General features: G+C 42.2%; 1 protein-coding gene across 1 annotated transcript in view; it reads right to left on the bottom strand.

Annotated features, from left to right (window-relative positions):
- The window catches only part of LOC126248102 (protein sickie), a 687,677-nt gene that overhangs the window by 336,760 nt on the left and 330,959 nt on the right, over positions 1 to 19,958 (bottom strand). The window contains exon 2 of the mRNA XM_049948773.1: positions 25 to 221. Within this exon, the coding sequence (XP_049804730.1) occupies positions 25 to 32 (8 nt within the window). The 5' untranslated portion in view covers positions 33 to 221. The remainder of the gene's footprint in view (positions 1 to 24; positions 222 to 19,958) is intronic.

Genomic DNA, 19,958 nt, shown 5'->3' with positions numbered 1-19,958 from the left:
TGTAAGTTTAGGTTGGCTGCCTACCTGGGCATGTCGTCGTGCGCGGCGTGCTGGTGCTGCAGGTGCCTCTGCTGCTTCTGCTGCTGCTTGTAGCGCGAGAGCGCGAACAGGAGAGCCAGCACGGCCCTCAGGGAGCCGTCCCGCACATCGCGCGCCGACACCCCGTCCACACACACGCCCAACGAAGACAGAGCCGCGAGGCTCGCCTTGATGTTGCCCACCTGCAACACCAAAGGCCCGCGCTCAGAAGCCAGCCTCGTACTCGAGCCACGCCTGCCTCTAGTTTGTGCCTCGTGTCATTGACACTGACTTCTTCCATCTACTAATGAAGTTTCTGATGCCATCTGCGAAACCAACGTACACCGCAATTTTTTTCGTTAACAATTTGAGTAAGGCATTCTCAGCGTAGCTATTACAGGGGTAGTCATACAGTTTCAGTTGTAATGGTTGTTGTTGTTATTGTTCTCGTTGTAGTTGTGGTCTTCAATACGAAAATTGGTTTGACGCAACTTTCCGCGCTAGTTAATATTAATAAGAACCAACACGAATCAGCTATGGAGCACAATATGATCAAGATTTGTTTTTGGAGGGGGTCTGCCTAGAGCAAAACTGTGGTGTGCGTACTGTAAGACCTTCGGTACACACACCGTCAGATTATTTGACTTGTCGCTCTAACGAAGTAGGCGAGTGTCAGCAATATGTCTCGTGGTCTTATCCTGGCGTGTTTGTCTTCTGCCGTTAGGTCAGACGATAGAAATGCCAATTGCACGCTTAGAGTAGCAGATTGACGGTGACCAACTTTAAACAGAACTTGATTAATTTTCACACACATTTATTAAAATAATAACAAGCATAAAAATTACTTAACTTGGTTCTGGATGCTATTTACAATTGACAATCTGAAGTTCCTTTGGTATGGGTAAGTTAATCTTATTCTCACATATATCTCTGATACTTGACAAAAGTGTCTATACATTTATCTTCATGGCTATGTACAGGAATATGGTAATCTTATTAGGCGCAGACTGAAACTTGACTATAGTCTGGTGCAGACAAATGCAGACTGACTAATCGGAGGTCTGTACACTCGTTATAATACCTCGCGCGTTCACGTATCACTGCGCGAGTGTTATCTGCGAGGAGAAAAGGTTCTACGTTAGCAGCAATCTCATTGGTTGCGTTACATATTAATACGCGGATCGGCGGAAGCAGAATTTGGTCCGTCTCTATGGCAGCGCCATCTCGTAGTAAGGAGACGGGCGAGCGTTGCGCCTGTGCTGTTGTGCTTAGTGGGGCGCGCTCTAGTGGGAAAGTTGTGTACGCGCTGACTACGCGGAACTATATACACAACAAAAACACAATTTATTTTTTTATTCTCCTGACATGTTTCGCTGAAGTTACAGCATTATCAGTGGGTTTTATGCTGTCTTATTGTTACCACACACTGTGTATATCCTGGATATTATGTAATTTAATCCAGTTGTTTTCTTTCACAGTTTGTCATTTTTGCTGGTTTCCGCATTATCTTCTCTGTGAAGGCCTGCATTAAGTATCTTTTGTGTCACTGTTGTTTGTAAACAGAGACACGATTATCTTCACTGTGAAGGCCTTAACTAAGTAACTTAACTTTTAGTCCCACTTCTGGTGCTTGCACATAAAATACCAAATTGATAAATGAACATGATATTCTAAAAAATTTTATATAATTGAAACACCAGCCAGTATTTTGTGAGAGTGGTAATTAATTTACCTCCACTAAAAATGCATTTGAAATTATTCGCCTTTTTACAAAGAACATATTGATGAGTGTAATTCACATTTTAAGTAACTGTGACATCCATTTCATAAATAAAATAAAAGTTTTTATGATTCAATTGATAATACTTTAGGTCATTAACTTTATTTAACAGTTGTTATAATTTTTAAAACAATTTTAAAAAATGAAACTGTATTAGCTAGTAGGTAGAATCAAACCCAGATCAGCCGCATGATAGTCCGTCCAGCACACTACAGATTTTTTTTTTTTTTTTTTTTTTTTTTTTTTAGCAGCCTTCCCGGCTCCCAAAGGGTGGAGTCGGGGCAAAGCGGGCAGGGGTTGCAACCAGAGGCCTGGCAACCATGCCCCGTGCCCCGTTCCCACCCTCCAGGAACCAAGGAAAGCGTAGGGAACGTCGAGAAGAGCTACAATGAACATCATTTATTTTTTCCTTTCCTTTCTTTCGTTTTTTAACATTAATATCACGAAGAACAGCAGGAAACCGGCGTCGCGTGGAGGTGGGCGCAGCAAGATGCCAGACTCATTGAGACTATTAACGTATAGTTTTTCGGAGAAGAACATTCCGATGACCAGAAAATATATCGGTTCTAAGTGTGGAAGAGGCGGGGATCAACTCTTCATGGCAGAAACACCCCAGCTCTGGGGACTGACTCAGCTACTTCACGCATTTGCCACCTTGTTAGTTGTGACCCGAATGTGAGATGTGTATGAGCTACGTTTAAAAGTTAAGAGCCCTTTTTTCCGGAATTTCCTGGAGAGTGCGCTTTAAGACTTCTATGGGGTATGGTACTAACCTGCGAAGTCTCATCACGAACTGAACATTCGAGACCGGAAAGTCCTCTTGCTAGACATGGCATCCAATAAACAGGATCAATGTTTCAACAGAGTCAATGTCCCTACGTTGTCTTTCGCCAGATGATCGCTCATCTCGTCGCATCTTGTGATAGCACCGTAGATAAACACAACGAAGAAGCTCTGATTTACTCACTCGTTAACAGAATCCAAGAATCCACCAACTAGGTATAATCTAAGGTCTTTATATGCAAACTGAAGCGACAGATGAAAACCTGTACTAAAACCGGGATTCGAAACCGGGTCTCCCGCTCACTAGGCATATGTGCCAACCACTAAACCACCCTGGCACAGCGGTTTTTCACAACTGCATGAACTACCCTAGCGGGCCTTCCCCCTTGATCCAAATTCCTACACACGCCTCAGCCCACTTGGTATCTCCCATAAACTCGAACAGTGTTGCAGAGGCGCTCTATCTGTATTGGCATAGCACCGCAGCATCGAACGAAACGGGGGACTCAGGACATAGGTGCTTCAATCAAATGCAACTATATGGTTCCACAGACCTTTTCAAGTCTCCAACATCTATGATGTTTGCATGCAGATTTAACTGACGAATGAAAATTTGTTCCAAGGCTGGGATTCGAACCATGGTCTCTGGCGCAGTGGTTGGCACACTGGAGTCGCATTTTGGAGGACGACAGTTCAAACCTGCGTCCGGCCATCCTGATTTAGGTTTTCCGTATGCCATGATGGCACCTTTCAAAGGGCACGGCCGATTTCTTTCCCCATCCTTCCCTCATCAGACCTCGTTGTCGACAGCACGTAAAACATTAATCTCCTCCTCGAAATCAGAATTATATATTAATACCTTCAGTTGCTGACGGGCGTTGATATATACCAACGGGGACAGGTGAAAATGTGTGCCCCGACCGGGACGCGAACCCGGGGTATCCTGCTTACATGGCAGACGCTCTATACATCTGAGCCACCGAGGGCACAGAGGATAGTGCGAGTGCAGGGACTATCTCGCTCACGCCTCCCGCGAGACCCACATTCTCACCTTACGTGTTCACACATTACATTCGTAGTGTCCCTATCCAACACACTCATTACTCGTGGAAGACATTTTTACCAAGTCCCGTAAGAGTTTTGGTAATATGTGTGCATCCGCACAGAAGAAGAAGGTCATGGCCGGTATTGCCAGAACTATATACTTATAAGGATATGGTGTCTGTTCTTTCGGACATTGATGACCTGCAGCAGTCTAGAACGAAATTATAATTATATATTAATACCTTCAGCTGCTGACGGGCGTTGATATATATCAACGCGGACAGGTGAAAATGTGTGTCCCGACCGGGACTCGAACCCGGGATCTCCTGCTTATATGGCAGACTTTCTATCCATCTGAGCCACTGAGGGCACAGAGGATAGTGCGACTGCAGGGACTACCTCGCGCACGCCTCCAGCGAGACCCACATTCTCACCTTATATGTTCATACACTACATTCCTAGTGTCCCTACCCAACAGTGGACGTATAAGGTAAGAATGTGGATCTCGCGGGAGGCGTGCGTGTGATAGTCACTGCAGTCGCACTATCTTCTGTGCCCTCGTTGGCTCAGATGGATAGAGCGTCTGCCATGTAAGCAGGAGATTTCGGGTTCGAGTCCCGGTCGGGCCACACATTTTCACCTGTCCCCGATATCAACACCCGTATTAACATATAATTCTATTTTCTTTCTAGACGGCTGCATCAATGGTGTCAATGGTGTCTGTTCTTTCGGACATGTCCGATAGAACAGACACCATATCCATAAAAGTACAATATCCTCCTCCTCGAACCAGGATCTCCTATTCACTAGGCAGATGCACTGATCACTGCGCCACCCTTGTCAATTGATTTCCCTTTCCGTTTCTGCGGCTGGGCGTCGGAGATAAACGGTTAGGGGGAGGGGCGAGCGCACTACTCTGGACTGCAATAGTAACTGTCAGTTAACTGGATCTGCATTCCAGCTCGAGTCTGTGGTCCAAGTTCTATAGCGTGAACATAACGATAGAAGTGGTGTGACAGATGCTTATTCGGGTTGAAGTTGACTCAGTTTAGTGGCTAGGAAATACTTCTCGTTTACAGCAACTGTCGGGCGTATCTAATGCAACACTTTCTTGCTGGAAGGTCATTTCCTCCTTAAGGACAGCAAACACCTACAAACGTGGATTACTATAAACACTGACAGACAGTGTGGTCTCACACATAGATAAACATTCCCGAGTACGCCACCAAAACATACGGCACACCATTAACGCTGTCCCAAGAACGTCTTTTGGTATCGAAATGGTGGCAACAATATTTGCTCTCCGTTTTTACGCTTTTCAAATTGCAACGTCTAATCATTCGATGAAGTAGAAACCGGGACTTTTGAAACGAAGCAGTACTTACCTTATCTCAAAAAATGAAATTCAAATACCGGCATATATAGCGGTACCTTTTCCATCGATTTAATTTCGTTTGCATAAATATAATGCACTCACATCTGTGCCACATTAGGAGTAATGTTTAGTGAGCTGCCATTTTAAACAGGCATCCGACAGCCCGTACGTCTACTCTGAAAACCTTTAACGTGTAACACATTCACTCACCACATAAATGATACCTAATGATCTGGACTTGAACTCGGTTACAGTGTGATGGTAATACTCCAGTCAAGGCACACATTTCAGCAGTATGTAAAGAGTGAATAAACAGCGCTATTTTATAAAAAATGCCACTCTTGGTCAGAAAATAAGTTACCAGCCATTTTTTCAAACTATGTTAGTCACCTCCTACATCTATGACCGTACTGATAATACATGGTCAACTGGCCGAAAGCACACCCATTAAATGAAATAAAGTACTACATGATGCTGGTGTTGTAACAGGTGAACTTAAAGATGTTACTGAACAGTACAACAGCAAACACATAGACTTAATAAATGACAAAGAATAGGAAAAATAGACAGTCTTTTGATCGAGCGAGGTGGCGCAATGGTTAGCACACTGGACTCGCATTCAGGAGGACGACGGTTCAATCCCGCGCCCGGCCATCCTGATTTAGGTTTTCCGTGATTTCCCTAGATCACTCAAGGCAAATGCCGGGATGGTTCCTTTGAAAGGGCACGGCCGCCTTCCCTTCCCATCCTTCCCTAATCCGAGCTTGTGCTCCGTCTCTAATGACCTCGTTGTCGACGGGACGTTAAACACCAATATCCTCCTCCTCCCTCCACTGGACTCCAATTCCTGAGCACGACTGTTCAAATCCCCGTCCAACCATCCAGATTTAGGTCTTCCCTAAATCGCTTAAGGTAAATTTAGGGACTGTTCCTTTTAAAGAGCACGGCCTATTTCCTTCAGCGTCACTCCCTGATCCGAGCTTGTGCTCTGTCTCTAATGACTTCGTTGTCAACGGCTCGTTAAACCCTGATCTTAGTTGATAAAGTATTCTATGAAGTTGAGAGAACGATGAACCATGGAGTTCTACAATTCTGTTTGAGATGGGGTAGGTCGCAAGTGTCGAGTTGTCAGAAAGCAAGTACCGTGGCTGCAGCACATTAAGATTCGATCGGGCATCTGGAAAATTGTAGAGCTCTCTGTATCAGCTGAAGATAATAACTCATTTCCCAGAGTAATTGTTAAGTGCTTTGGCGGGGACCGTGTAGCACTTCAAAAACAATTAAACACAGTGGAGTGGTAGCCAGCCGGTAATTGATAATACCCGGCGTGACGCCATCTTCACGCGATAATTGCCTCACGTTGGCTCGGCTTTGATATTAGGTACACTGCTCTACGGAGCTGATTTCCCCTTCCTCCAAAAGGCATATAAAAACAAATTATTTCTTTTTCTCATTACAACTGCCGGCGTTACACACCGCCAGTAGTTTGCACCAGCCCGCACATACTGTCGCCACTAACTTTATGAGATAGCTCAATTTATTCTCGGGCAGCATTTCCTCGTTCTTTCGTTTTATGTATGCTGTTGTTTAAAATTCAAACCGTAATATCCTCTACTGCGAGCCCAGTTGCCATGGTTTACACTATGGTTTTAGAAACGGGAGAATATGAAAATGAATTTTTAATCTTTATCTGATGGCCCTGAAAATTCAGATGAATATATTATCTCTCTTTGTGTGAAATTGCAAAGCGAACAACTTGTGTAATAGAAACTACATACTTCCTGTTCCACATGCATTCTTGGTAACTACACTAAATCAAACTGTTTCAACGAAGTTTGAACAACTAGCAGCTGAATGAATCTTCGCATCGATCATTTAAGCTTCAACTGGAACCTCATTTTAATCATATATTCTTATTTTCAGAATTCTGTTGGGCTTTCATCCGTGGAGATCTAATGATTGCGTATGATATTACCAGGTGGCGGTGACATCACACTACTGTGAAATAGAGGGGACTGTACGAATTTGAATTTGCGTTAGGAAAATAGAAATCATGTTGGCCGGTCGTGGATCCAGATACACTACCGTATAAGAGGCGCAGTTAACTTTGGATGATCCACGAACATGTTAGCGGACGATATTGTTTTACAGAGAGAAGTCGCTAACGAAGAAAACTGGACGAACTGCAATAACATCGGTACAGGACGGGACGGCCGTTGACGCTTTCATAAACAAATGTAATGTGTGCGCTAAAAGATACAGTTTTATTTGACTACACCATTGTGTACCAATCAGTACGTAAATTCTCAACCTTAAGATAGCTCAGAATGTACGTCCGAAGCATTTTACAATAGAATGACTACACAGAGGCTTGTAAATAGTTGTAGGAAAGACAAACCTCAGAGTTACTGGAATCATTCTAAAGAATTGTAATTCATACGCAAAACTTTCGTTCAACTAGCTTTCGAATACCGCTAGTCAGTATGTGACCCATACCTAAAGAAATTACTAGGCAATGGAGAAGGTTCAAAGAACTGGTGTGAGTTTCGTAACAGCTTCACTTAGCGCGAGAGCGTTATATCGATGCCTAACCAAATCGAGTGACAGTCGATGGAAAACAGGCGTTGAACATTAGGATTATTGTCAAAATTCCCAGAGCGCAAATTCCGAGAAGATCGAAGTAACATTTTACTTCCTCTCAAATGCAGCAGACAAAATAACAGATTACTAAAATTCAAGCTTATACATAGGTTTAAAAGCTCTGATTCCTGCCAATTATTCGCGAATAGAACAAATTGAGGAAACGTGATGATAATGATTATGTACACCCCGCCATATATAGTAACATGTGCGTAGTGTAAGAGCTTATGGTGTCAATGGAGGTAGACTGAAAGTAACAAGAAGCAGAAATTCAGAATGTCAGTGACGACATGCTATTTCCAGATATATGCCGGAAAGTCTTGAGTCTCTTGCAATAATGAAAAAAAGAAACTGTTGCCAGAATAATTATAGCTTTCAGAGGCAGCTTGAGTTGTAGCATTTCCAGAATTATTATCTACCGTTATTTCAGCATATTATCTGGCCGATACCGATGGAAAATAATGTCGTCTAACTGTTCAGCATCATGTGGACAGATGGAAAATAAAATGCACACGAATGTATACTGTAATATGTAGATATATAAACTGCGGGCTAAACTAAAGTAACTCTTGTTGGCAAAAAAAGTAGCTATTCTGAATATTTGAAACGTGTTGTTTTACATCAACTGATGAGCGCGACTGAACTCATTTAACTCGTGTGTTTACTTCCTTCTTCTCCCAAAATCTCATCTTACCGTTGAAGTTCTTTTCCGTCATTAAATCCTGGTTCTCTTGATTTTCTATTTGTCTGCAAATTGATTATCATCGACAAATGTTCTGAATGCATTTCTATAAGGTACAGCTTCACTGGGAGACCAGTTTCCTGAATATCACTTCAGTTTCAAACAGCTAACTGTTCTCATTATCACTGAGATGATGTGACGGAGAACTCTTGAATATGACAGCAAAATTTTTGTCGTCTCTTCCTAAAATTATCAGAAATTTCTCTCAGTATGTTAATGTAATTCCCAAGATTTCCTTTTCCTAAAAATTCCACCTAAGCATACAGAGCAACATTTCTTTTTCTTATTTTTCTTTGCCTTGAATTAGTAATTAGCGTCTAATTATGAAAGCTTCCGACGTTTCGTTTGATTATTGTTGTGTGGCGTTTTAGTTATGCGTTCCACGACATTGATTTCTTTGTTATATCTACTCTTGGTAACGCTGTAGGCGTTTCGTTTTGTAACTTAGACATTCACTATTTGTTTGCTTCACGACCTAATGCTGAAGGTTGGATGATTTCTGCTAGGCATCTGAATTTGAGTACCAGGTATATTTTGACTAAAATGAGTTACCAAAGGTTGTTCATCTAGGAACCGAGGAATCCCTTCCGTATACTGAGTTTTATGTATGAGATGTGCAGTCCAGTTCTAGCTCAAATTTCATGAAGTTATTCTAAGGCGTGAATCGCTCCTTCTCCATTATTGGAAAGAATGTTAAGATGTTAGAGCAGACCACACACGGTAAATCAATTTTATTTCCACGTATTGTGCCTATACTTCTTTTCAATAGAAGACTAATCTTTGTCTGATTCCTCTTTTAATATTAATAATTTAACATTTGATTTGTTGTTAATGTGTGTTTGATGAGTTCCGTTGTTTTTCTATCTACTTTTACTTCTTCTAATATGTTGAACATTGTATGCCTGGCTATCGAATAATATATTTTTGAAGTCTACAAATATGATCCACCATTTGACTGCCTTCGTAGTTTTGTAAGATGATTTTGTGCGGGGTCTGCCTTTTCTAAACCAGGCCTGATATTTACCGCTTAGATGTTCTGTTTGTGCCTCAAGTCTCTTGAGTAAGACTTTTGATACAATTTTGTAAGTATGTAGTAGCAGGGAGATCCTTCGGTAGTTACTGATATTAGTTTCATCCCATTTTTTATGTAAAGATAGATAATGGCACATTTCCGGTCTCAAGAGATTGTTTCCTGAACCAGATATCTGTGAGAATCGCTCGAAGTTTCTGAGCAAGCCTTTTGCCGCCTATTTTCCACATTTCGGCGATTATAAAAAATGGTTCAAATGGCTCTGAGCACTATGGGACTTAACATCTGAGGTCATCAGTCGCCTAGAACTTAGAACTACTTAAACCTAACTAACCTAAGGACATCACACACATCCATGCCCGAGGCAGGATTCGAACCTGCGACCGTAGCGGTCGCGCGGTTCCAGACTGTAGCGCCTAGAACCACTCGGCCACCCCGCCGGCCCGGCCATTATACTACCTTCCCTTGGGGCTTTCTTTATCTTTCCGTATCGGCCATACCGGACCACGAAATTTCAACTGCAGTTTTCCTTTTCTTGCGCCTGGGCTTCAACTTCAGTTCAGCATTCCCACACTCGTTTCTCGCTTCAGTCGATGTTTTGTCAGTTTTTGGTTTTGGTTCTTATTGGAAATCAAGGTGCTCTCGGAGTTTACTCATGAACATAATGCGCTTATGGATATCTAAGTCTGAATACATACTCCGCAAGCCACCGTATGGTGCGTGGCGGAGGATAGCTTGTACCACCATTATTCATTTTCTATCCTGTTCCATTCACAAACAGGGCAATGGAAAAACTACTGGCTATATGTCTCCGTAGGCGACCTAATTTCTCTTATCTTCGTGTTCCTTACCGGAAATGTACATTGGCGGCACTAGAATCGTCTGTTTTCTAAATTTTATCAATAGTACTTCGGAAAACGAACGTCTTCTTCCTTTCAGGGACTCTCATTTGAGTTCACGAAGCATCTCTGTATCATTCGCGTGTTGACCGAACCTAGCGGTAACAAATCGAGCAGCTCACCTCTGAATTGCTTCGAAGTTCCTTCAATCCGACCTAGTAGTGACCTCAGACATTTGAGCAGTATTCAAGTAAGCGTCGCATTTGTTTTCTGTACGCTGTCTCCTTTGCAGATGAACCACATTTTTCCGAATTTATCCCAATAAACCAAAGCGACGACATCCTCCGGTGTTATCTTCACTTCTTGAAGGTATTTTACTACCTTGGCGAACGATGTCTTCTTGGTTTTCCTGTCCAGAAAGTAACGGAAGATCCGACTGCTCAGCTTTGTACCACCAGTGCAGCTTTGTTATTTTTAAATTCACGTATTGAAACTTTCTGCTAGATTAAAACTGTGTGTTGTACCGGAGCCCGAACCAAGGTTCGAGTCTCGGTACAAGATAGTTTCAATGTTCCTGGAAATCTCAAATCAGCGTACACTCCGCTGAAAAACGTAGGATTCATTCCGGTTCACATATTAGTTAAATTAAACAACAAGTTTACTGTTACCAGTCACTGTTTATTTATCTCCACGACGCGATTCAAAGGTTTAAACCTCATCATCAGATGGATTTACATTTGTTAGCATGACGTGTGTGTGTGTTGTGTTACGATTTTATGGACGAACTTGTGACACTGTTTAGTGGAGAAACAAAACACTATTTCAGAACATGGTTTTGGGTTTCTTTTGACAAAAAGCTGAACGTATAATTAACGGAAAAAGTAAAATAAGTGAAATAGAGTAACTCCAGTGGTCACAGGTTCCTTTCACAGTCGTAACACATCACGTGTACACTGTCATATTTTGTAAACAAATATGGTGTCTGGAAACTATTAGATGCAAGGATCATATAGCAGAAGAGAAACATCATTACAAAGAACAAAGAAAATGCATCGTAACAACAATATTACAGAATAAATTTTAAAGGGCTTTGGAGATCTTTGTTTCGAGGTGTTGTATACACGCGTTGGAATAAATATTTCAGGTGCTATATAAATCCCATTTTGTTAAGTCAATGTAGCTTAAACTTCATACTCGTTTATATAATCAAGTGACATGTTACAACCTTTAAGTACAATAATTACGTTGGCTTCAGTGGTAAAATTATACACAAATAACAATTTTGGTTGGGATTCACAGACAGAAATGAAAGGCTGGGGGCAGAGGGAGAGGAAGATATAGAGGAAGTGAGAGGGAGAGAGAGGGTGGAAAGAGTGACTGGATGAGAGCAAACTTTCCAAAGCAGGGGGTTCTTAAGACCATATCTGTTACACGTAATAATTACCTAAAGATTGGGGTAGTACATTGGTTACTGCTTTAAAATATGCAGATAGATTTACAATTTGTGCCTATCGTTGATGTACATATAGTTTGGAGCTGACAGGGGTACAAACTGTTGGTGTGTTGATATATTTGTAAATGAGGTCAATCCCTAGTACATTTGGGGGATGTCATGGTAACATAACTAAATATTTATGGTAAATATTAATGCCGTGTGTGTGTGTGTGTGTGTGTGTGTGTTTTGCTCAGTTTCCCCTAATGTCGGATATTCTGAACATGTTTATGACTCTTTATTGATCGAAATCATAATAATAACATCGAAACTAGTCGCTGAATAAATAAAGTCATATTGTAGATTCTTTTTTCAAGTATTTTACAAGTGGGGTCGTACTATATACAGAAAAAAAATATTTGGAATATAACTGCATATATCACTATCGAACAAAATCTCATTGTTTTATGCGAACATCTGGCTACTACTAATTACTTTCCAAGTTAGAGGTTTTTCACTTTTGTGTTAAGGAACAAGTTTCATGCTCTCGACAAACAAATTTTAATGTCAATTTGAGTGCTTGGCAGCCAAACTACGACAACAGATTTACTTTTTAGGGACAAGTTACATTCAGTCATAGCGATGGAAAGGATGGGTAGAGTTTACGCAGGTGCTCCCGCTGTATTTTCGCGTCCCCAAACGGCCCTTTGGAGCGGCGAGCGGAAGACGAAAATTCTTGCGACAAGCACGTAGGACGTGCGACGGCGCGTGTTTGGTTTGCAGATGTTTCAGCGGCAGCTGCCGCGCGAACTAGCCGAAACCTTAAAACACTTGCTCCCGCTCATCCGAGAAACTGTCACCATTTCTACACATGTCAAAGCAATAGGAATTTTAGAGTGAGTTTAATGGACACGTTGCCGTCTTTCGCCTCCAACAACCAAAGAAATCGGTAATAGCGGCCCATTTCTTTGAAACAAGACGCACTGTCGGAAATATTGGAAACGACCTAAAGATCATGAATACACAACTCAAAAGACGACAATTGGACATTACGGGTCATTTAGATATTTTCGGCCACAAAATTAGCCAACCAAATCAAATATTTAACGAAAAAATTGACAGCGAAAACAGTGGAGTTCTCAATACTTCCAAGACAATTTGGCTTTAATCACCCCACTGATTGTAAACACGTATTTTCTTGCGTTCCACCAAAATTCAACTTGTCACAAAAAATTTAAAAAATATCTCTGTACCTCATTTCATTCAGATTTACGTAGTTTCTAGCACTAGTAAGAAAATAATAGTCTTCGACAGCAATCTTGTTGCATCATATTTATATGATGGAACTACTTTAAGCGAATATACTTGGTGACACTGAATGTTCACTTTCAGTGTTTAAGCGCTTTACATTTGTTGACGATATAATCCGCAATGAAAAGCAACAACTTAGAGGACTTTCACCATGGGCCACTAGTGACGCATATTCTTGTAAATTGCAGGCATTTTATAGCGGTGTGGTTTGGTTTTGCTGACACTCAAACGTTTATGTAACTACATAACATCCCTCAGGTACGACTGCTTCATTAGAACATGAGAGAAAGCCACATTCGAGTCTTGGAATCCCCGACGATGGAACTTCCTCCACGGCTGTCCGGGTGGGTCTTCAGAATATGATTGGAAAATAAAAATCGATATACGGGAGGTAGACGGACTTTTTATTCAGTAAATAATGTTTCGTGAAAATAGTAAACTGATTACACCACTAATTGAAAGAGTTAAACAGATTTATTTTTCAATTACTGCCGTTTAATCACAAAGTCAAACATGGTAGACAGTTCTAATCACCAAAGCATTCAAGTTACTGAAACTTGAACAGACAAAATCTGCATAAACGTTTACGCACAACTACTTTCACCGTAAGAGAAATTTACATTTTAGAGGACATATAACTAACTAAGTCAACATATTTCGTGTATTTTCATTGTCTGATATCTGACGGGAAAGTATTTGTTCTTTAAAAAGAAGTAAAATTTAATTATCATTATGCATGGACTACCAAAATACAGAAAGAAAGAGGAGAAAAAATGTTCAAATGTGTATGAAATCTTATGAGACTTAACTACTAAGGTCATCAGCCCCTAAGCTTACACACTACTTAACCTAAATTATCCTAAGGACAAACACACACACCTATGCCCGAGGGAGGACTCGAACCTCCGCCGGAACCAGCCGCACAGTCCATGACTGCAGCGCCTTAGACCGCTCGGCTAACCTGCGCGGCGAAAGAGGAGAAACCGATGTGCTGTCCACCATATTCTGTAAGGTTTCTTGCGAAGTATGAAAGTAGAGTACAGCTGGATTGTTGTGCTGCAGGGTTGACATGGAGAAATGGGACTGAACTAAAAGAAAAGGGTGACTAAGACAGCCGGCCGGAGTGGCCGTGCGGTTCTGGGCGCTACAGTCTAGAGCCGAGCGACCGCTACGGTCGCAGGTTCGAATCCTGCCTGGGGCATGGATGTGTGTGAGGTCCTTAGGTTAGTTAGGTTTAATTAGTTCTAAGTTCTAGGCGACTAATGACCTCAGAAGTTAAGTCGCATAGTGCTCAGAGCCATTTGAACCATTTTGTGACTAAGACAGAGTGCAGGATCTCTAATATATTTTTACCTGCAGCACCTGGAAAGAAAGACTTGCGGTCGATGATTTTTTCTCAGTGTATGACGTGCCATCCATGGTGCTGAACATTATAGGGTGTCTCACTTTCCATTTAGTTTCACTGTTTCTACGAACGCTGAAAGAATCTTAATAAGTTTGATATCTAAAACTAGACAGTGCATCGTATTCAGATTTTCTATAGCTCCTTGACGCAGATATGCTCGATGCTTATGTAACACCTTCTGTTCTACAGATCGAACAATGTTTATAATGACGTAGTTAACGCGTAAAAATATTGATAACCCAATTATCCGAACAAAACTCTTTCATGCGAACGGTTAGTACATTTCAAATGCGATAGCTCCAAACACGACATTACTTTAGGAGATAGCACCCATCACATTACTTCCCTCTGCACAAGCCACCACCCTATTCTGTCTAACACAAGGTCTGGAGGTAGCCATATGGCACGCAAGTAAATGTAAATAATCTTGCTCATCCGTATTCATACCCCGCTGCTAAACAGTGGAAAGTGAAACGTAAACAACTCATTATACTAGGCGTGCACGAATCGTAAGTGTTAACCATTAGAATAACATGCTTTACAATTTCGCTTAACGATCTGCCATTCAAAGCACAGTATCAGGTTCCAGCATTGTCACAACAGACTTCACTTACATGCTGTCAATTTTCATTGTGTTTTCATGCAAACTGTTTCGTAATGAGACCAGCAGAGAACACAACCAACATCCTCGATCATTAGTCAGACGGTCATTAATGAGGTTATCGCAGGCGACAGGTCTTATGCAGGTGCGGGAAGCGGGCCTCCACATTCCTTGCAGTACCCTGTAGCTTAAACATGTAGACGTAAACTAGCTGGGTGAGGTGGTTCAAGAAACGAAGGAAGCTACCGTGGTTTACCAACTTCAGAGCTGATGAGTGCTTTATATCACACAGCTATAAATAAGACTGCCATTAATTAAAACGTAGAGCGTCGTGAGTTGCTCGGATACTTCCAAAAGCCACTACAGTATCCTGAGCACCCTCAAGGCGACAATGAAAGGCACGAGTAAAAATACTGCACTGATTTTTCCCACTTACATCTACATCTACATTTATACTCCGCAAGCCACCCAACGGTGTGTGGCGGAGGGCACTTTACGTGCCACTGTCATTACCTCCCTTTCCTGTTCCAGTCGCGTATGGTTCGCGGGAAGAACGACTGTCTGAAAGCCTCCGAGCGCGCTCGAATCTCTCTAATTTTACATTCGCGATCTACTCGGGAGGTATAAGTAGGGGGAAGCAATATATTCGATACCTCATCCAGAAACGCACCCTCTCGAAACCTGGCGAGCAAGCTACACCGCGATGCAGAGCGCCTCTCTTGCAGAGTCTGCCACTTGAGTTTGCTAAACATCTCCGTATCGCTATCACGCTTACCAAATAACCCTGTGACGAGACGCGCCGCTCTTCTTTGGATCTTCTCTATCTCCTGCGTCAACCCGACCTGGAACGGATCCCACACTGATGAGCAATACTCAAGTATAGGTCGAACGAGTGTTTTGTAAGCCACCTCCTTTGTTGATGGACTACATTTTCTAAGGACTCTCCCAATCAATCTCATTTTACAGAAGTAACTGTTACCAGTGTTTGTTCCGCTATCATATAATCATACAATAAAGGATCCTTCTTTCTATGTATTCGCAATACATTACATTTGTCTATGTTAAGGGTCAGTTGCCACTCCCTGCACCAAGTGCCTATCCGCTGCAGATCTTCCTGCATTTCACTGCAATTTTCTAATGCTGCAACTTCTCTGTATCCTACAGCATCATCCGCGAAAAGCCGCATGGAACTTCCGACACTATCTACTCGGAATTAATTCACTGACTATAAATCAGATATCTGGTTCCGCTAAAAGGAGGCTAGCGTTATGGCTCCATATCCGTTTTTCAGAACGATTACAGCATTACAAGATCGACTGTTAAGGAAAGAGCTTTTTCCAATTCACAGATTTCTTTTTGCAGAACATGTTCGCCGAACGCGTTTTACATCTTGCTCCTGGATAGGACTGAAGCGGATGGAATGCAAAGTCTCGTCGTTGCAAAAACTGAAGCCGGCGAAAGTTGACAAACGGCCTCTCTTGAAAGACGGCGCAGCGACGGCACCGATGTGAGCGTTTGCTCTTTCTCTTTCTCGGCGAGAACCTTTTTCCGAAACACTGCGGCGTGGCATCTGCACGCCGGCTGCTTACCGACATTCTTTCGAGGCTCACATTTAGGAAATCATTACAAACCATGCTTTCCTCATCGACGAGATGTAAAATCCGTATTTCCCTCTCCTTTCCTTCTTTCTCGGCCATAAATACGATGATACTACCACCCTGGCTGAGATTTCAGTTCGTGGAGACGCGTAATATGAAAAACATTCTGCCACGAACTATGTCTACATCTACATCTATATGGATACTCTGCAAATCACATTCAAGTGCCTGGCAGAGGGTTCATCGAACCACCTTCACAATTCTCTACAATTCCAATCTCGTACAGCGCGCGGAAAGAATGAACACCTATATCTTTGCGCACGAGCTCTGATTTCCCTTATTTTAGCGTGGTGATCGTTCCGCCCTATGTAGGTCGGTGTCAAAAAAATATTTTCGCATTCGGAGGAGAAAGTTGGTGATTAGAATTACGTGAAACGATTCCGTCGCAACGAAAGACGGCTTTCTTTTAATGATTTCCAGCCCAAATCCTGTTTCATGTATTATTAGTTGACATATTTTTAATGAACATCGAAATAACAAACGTGAGCCCCATTTTCGTCTTGAAAACAAAATGGTTCAAATGGCTCTGAGCACTATGGGACTCAACTGCTGAGGTCATTAGTCCCCTAGAACTTAGAACTAATTAAACCTAACTAACCTAAGGACATCACAAACATCCATGCCCGAGGCAGGATTCGAACCTGCGACCGTAGCGGTCTTGCGGTTCCAGACTGCAGCGCCTTTAACCGCACGGCCGTCTTGAAAACGCTGAACATGCAAATCAGTGTATGACTATGGATTCATCTACAAATAATCTTACCTCAGACTTCTTCAAGTGTACAACAGATTAAAAAGCGAGATTCATTGCCCTAAAAAGAAAGTAGCGGCTAACTGATCATCATCAAGCAGTTGGACAACTAGGGAACTGGAGAAAAACGCTCTTTAACATTACACTGTAGTTACTTTACTTAAAATACGATTTTACAAAATTGTTACGCAGTCGCTTGCAGGATTACACAGCTTTCTTTCTTTCTGTGGTCGTTAAATCATGCGAATTCCGTGTCATCTGCCGACCGAGGTCTTTCCTTGTCCCAGTTTGCGCGGTCGTAGAACTCATGCATAACTGACATCTTTCCTCGTCGCGCAGCAGGCACGAAGGAATGTTTCATAACGGCCTGCCTCTAGTATGCAGACCTCTGGCTCTGACACTCCTCTCTGAGCTTCAACGACATCACAGAGGACGCAGTATAACGCGGTACTGAATGTCAGATACGTGCAGGAGATCACGATTTCTGTGGGAAATTTGTAAGTGTACTGCTCGGCTTAAGATTAGATTACTAACGTACGTAGATCCTAACATTACCTGATTTGGAAAAGCTATAACCTTTCATATGCCAATTTTTACCCACGCATCAATTTCAGGAACGCAGTGTGACTACAACACGATAAAGGAAAGTTACCTTCGCAGTTAAAAGTTATTTTAACGGCACAACGGCTTATAGCAGGAGTTCAATTTACGTTAGTATGAAAAATTATCTCTGGTATCTCATTAAATAATAAATGCGTGTAGCAACTAGGATTACAGCGAGCTACTGTGCCATGGGATGCGAGCCTCAGTCTATAATTATGAAAGTCAAATAAGACGCATCGAACAAATACACTTCTGTAGAGCCAAGAACGAGGGCGTGCTGTCAAGTAATGCCTCCGAACTTTCTAGTCTGTTCTCAATATATGTTGACGTATTACATGTCATGTATATTACTCGGTCAACTTTCCCACTTCGCTGACGTAAGATGCTACCGTCTGCCTTTAGAAGGCTCCGAATTGTAGCGTGTAACATAACGGCGTGTAACGGAACTAAAAGTATTGTAAATGATTTGATTATTATTATAAATGATTTGATTATTTGACATATTGCCACAAGGCTTTGCACACACATAGAAATAGTCAAAAAGTGTGTTTTTTTACTTATTACCAGTGTGCGGTGGGTGCGCGTCCTACTGATTCTGCAGATATCAAGTCTATAGCCAATTTCTTCCCACATTCGACGCAGCATGTCCCTATCAATCTGATCAAAGGCACTGCTGATGCGAGCTCGCAGTTCTGGTATGTTTGGTGTTAGGGGAGTCATACACACTGAATCTTTCACACAATCTCACACAAAAAGAAAAAAAAAATGCAGAGCGCAGAGGCCATAAAATGAATTGTTTATTAGCAGCCTCACCACGGCCGATCCATCGGTTTCTCAATCTCCTGTTGAAGAATTCACGAACATTGTGATGGAAGTGGGATGGGGCACCATCCTGTTTGTAGGTGAAGTCCACACAGTCGCTCTCCAGTTGTGGCATCGGTCAATTTTCCAGCATGTCTAGATACACGTGTCCCGTAACGGGCTTTTCGCTAAAGAAAAAGGGACCGTAATCATTAAACCGTGAGACTGCACAAAACACTTTAACTTTTGGTGGATCTCGAATGTGCTGCACGATAACGTGTGGATTCCCTACCCCTAGATTAGCACACTGAGCCTGTTCACTGTGCCATTCTCAAGAAATATTGCTTCAACACTGAAGATAAGGTTCTCACAAAACCTATCCTCTTCCATAAGCCGTTGCAAGTGTGCCGAAAATTCAAAACGTCTGAATTTGTCTTCGGGAGTCAGGCAGGTGTGCCGAAAATTCAAAACATCTGACTTTGTCATCGAGAGCCAAGTCTCACTGCAAGCGATAACGCTTCAGCTTGAGTAATTTCCTTAATATTTTCCAAACTGCCGTTTGTGTTATGTTCAGCTCTCAGTTTTTTCTGTTCGTCGACTTCTGTGGGCTAGGTGCGAAACTCGTCCGCACGCAGGCAACCGTTTCTTCACTCACTACAGGCCGACCTCTAGATTTCCCCTTACAGACGTATCCTGAAGCTTTAAACTCAGCATATCGTCGCCGAATGGAGTTGGTGGTTGGTGGATCTTTGATGAACTTCGTTCTGAAGTGTCGTTGAACGGTTTCGGCTGACTGATGTGAATGTGTTTCAAGCACAACATAAGCTTTGTCGCCACCTGTCGCCATCTTGCATAACTGCTCACTGCTGCGCTCTTGTGACAGAAATCTGAAGTGTGGCTGCGACAATACAAACTTTTTGACTTTTTCTATATGAATGTTGAGTTCTGTGACAATGTGTCAACGAATTAATAGCTGCAGTGAATCTATGAAATCGCTTTAATCATTTGTAATAACTTTGTATATCGGTGTGTGAGAAAGTGTGCTATATTCCCTCAGAAAACAGAAAGCACGAATTCGAAGACTTCGTCCACACACTGGGCACCCCCTCCTTCAGCATGACAATGCCACATCACAACTGAGCAGTGTG

Source organism: Schistocerca nitens, chromosome 3, assembly GCF_023898315.1.
Source record: "Schistocerca nitens isolate TAMUIC-IGC-003100 chromosome 3, iqSchNite1.1, whole genome shotgun sequence".
NCBI lineage: Eukaryota > Metazoa > Arthropoda > Insecta > Orthoptera > Acrididae > Schistocerca > Schistocerca nitens.
Note: the sequence above shows the minus strand (reverse complement) of the source record. Positions and strands in the feature narration are given on the sequence as shown.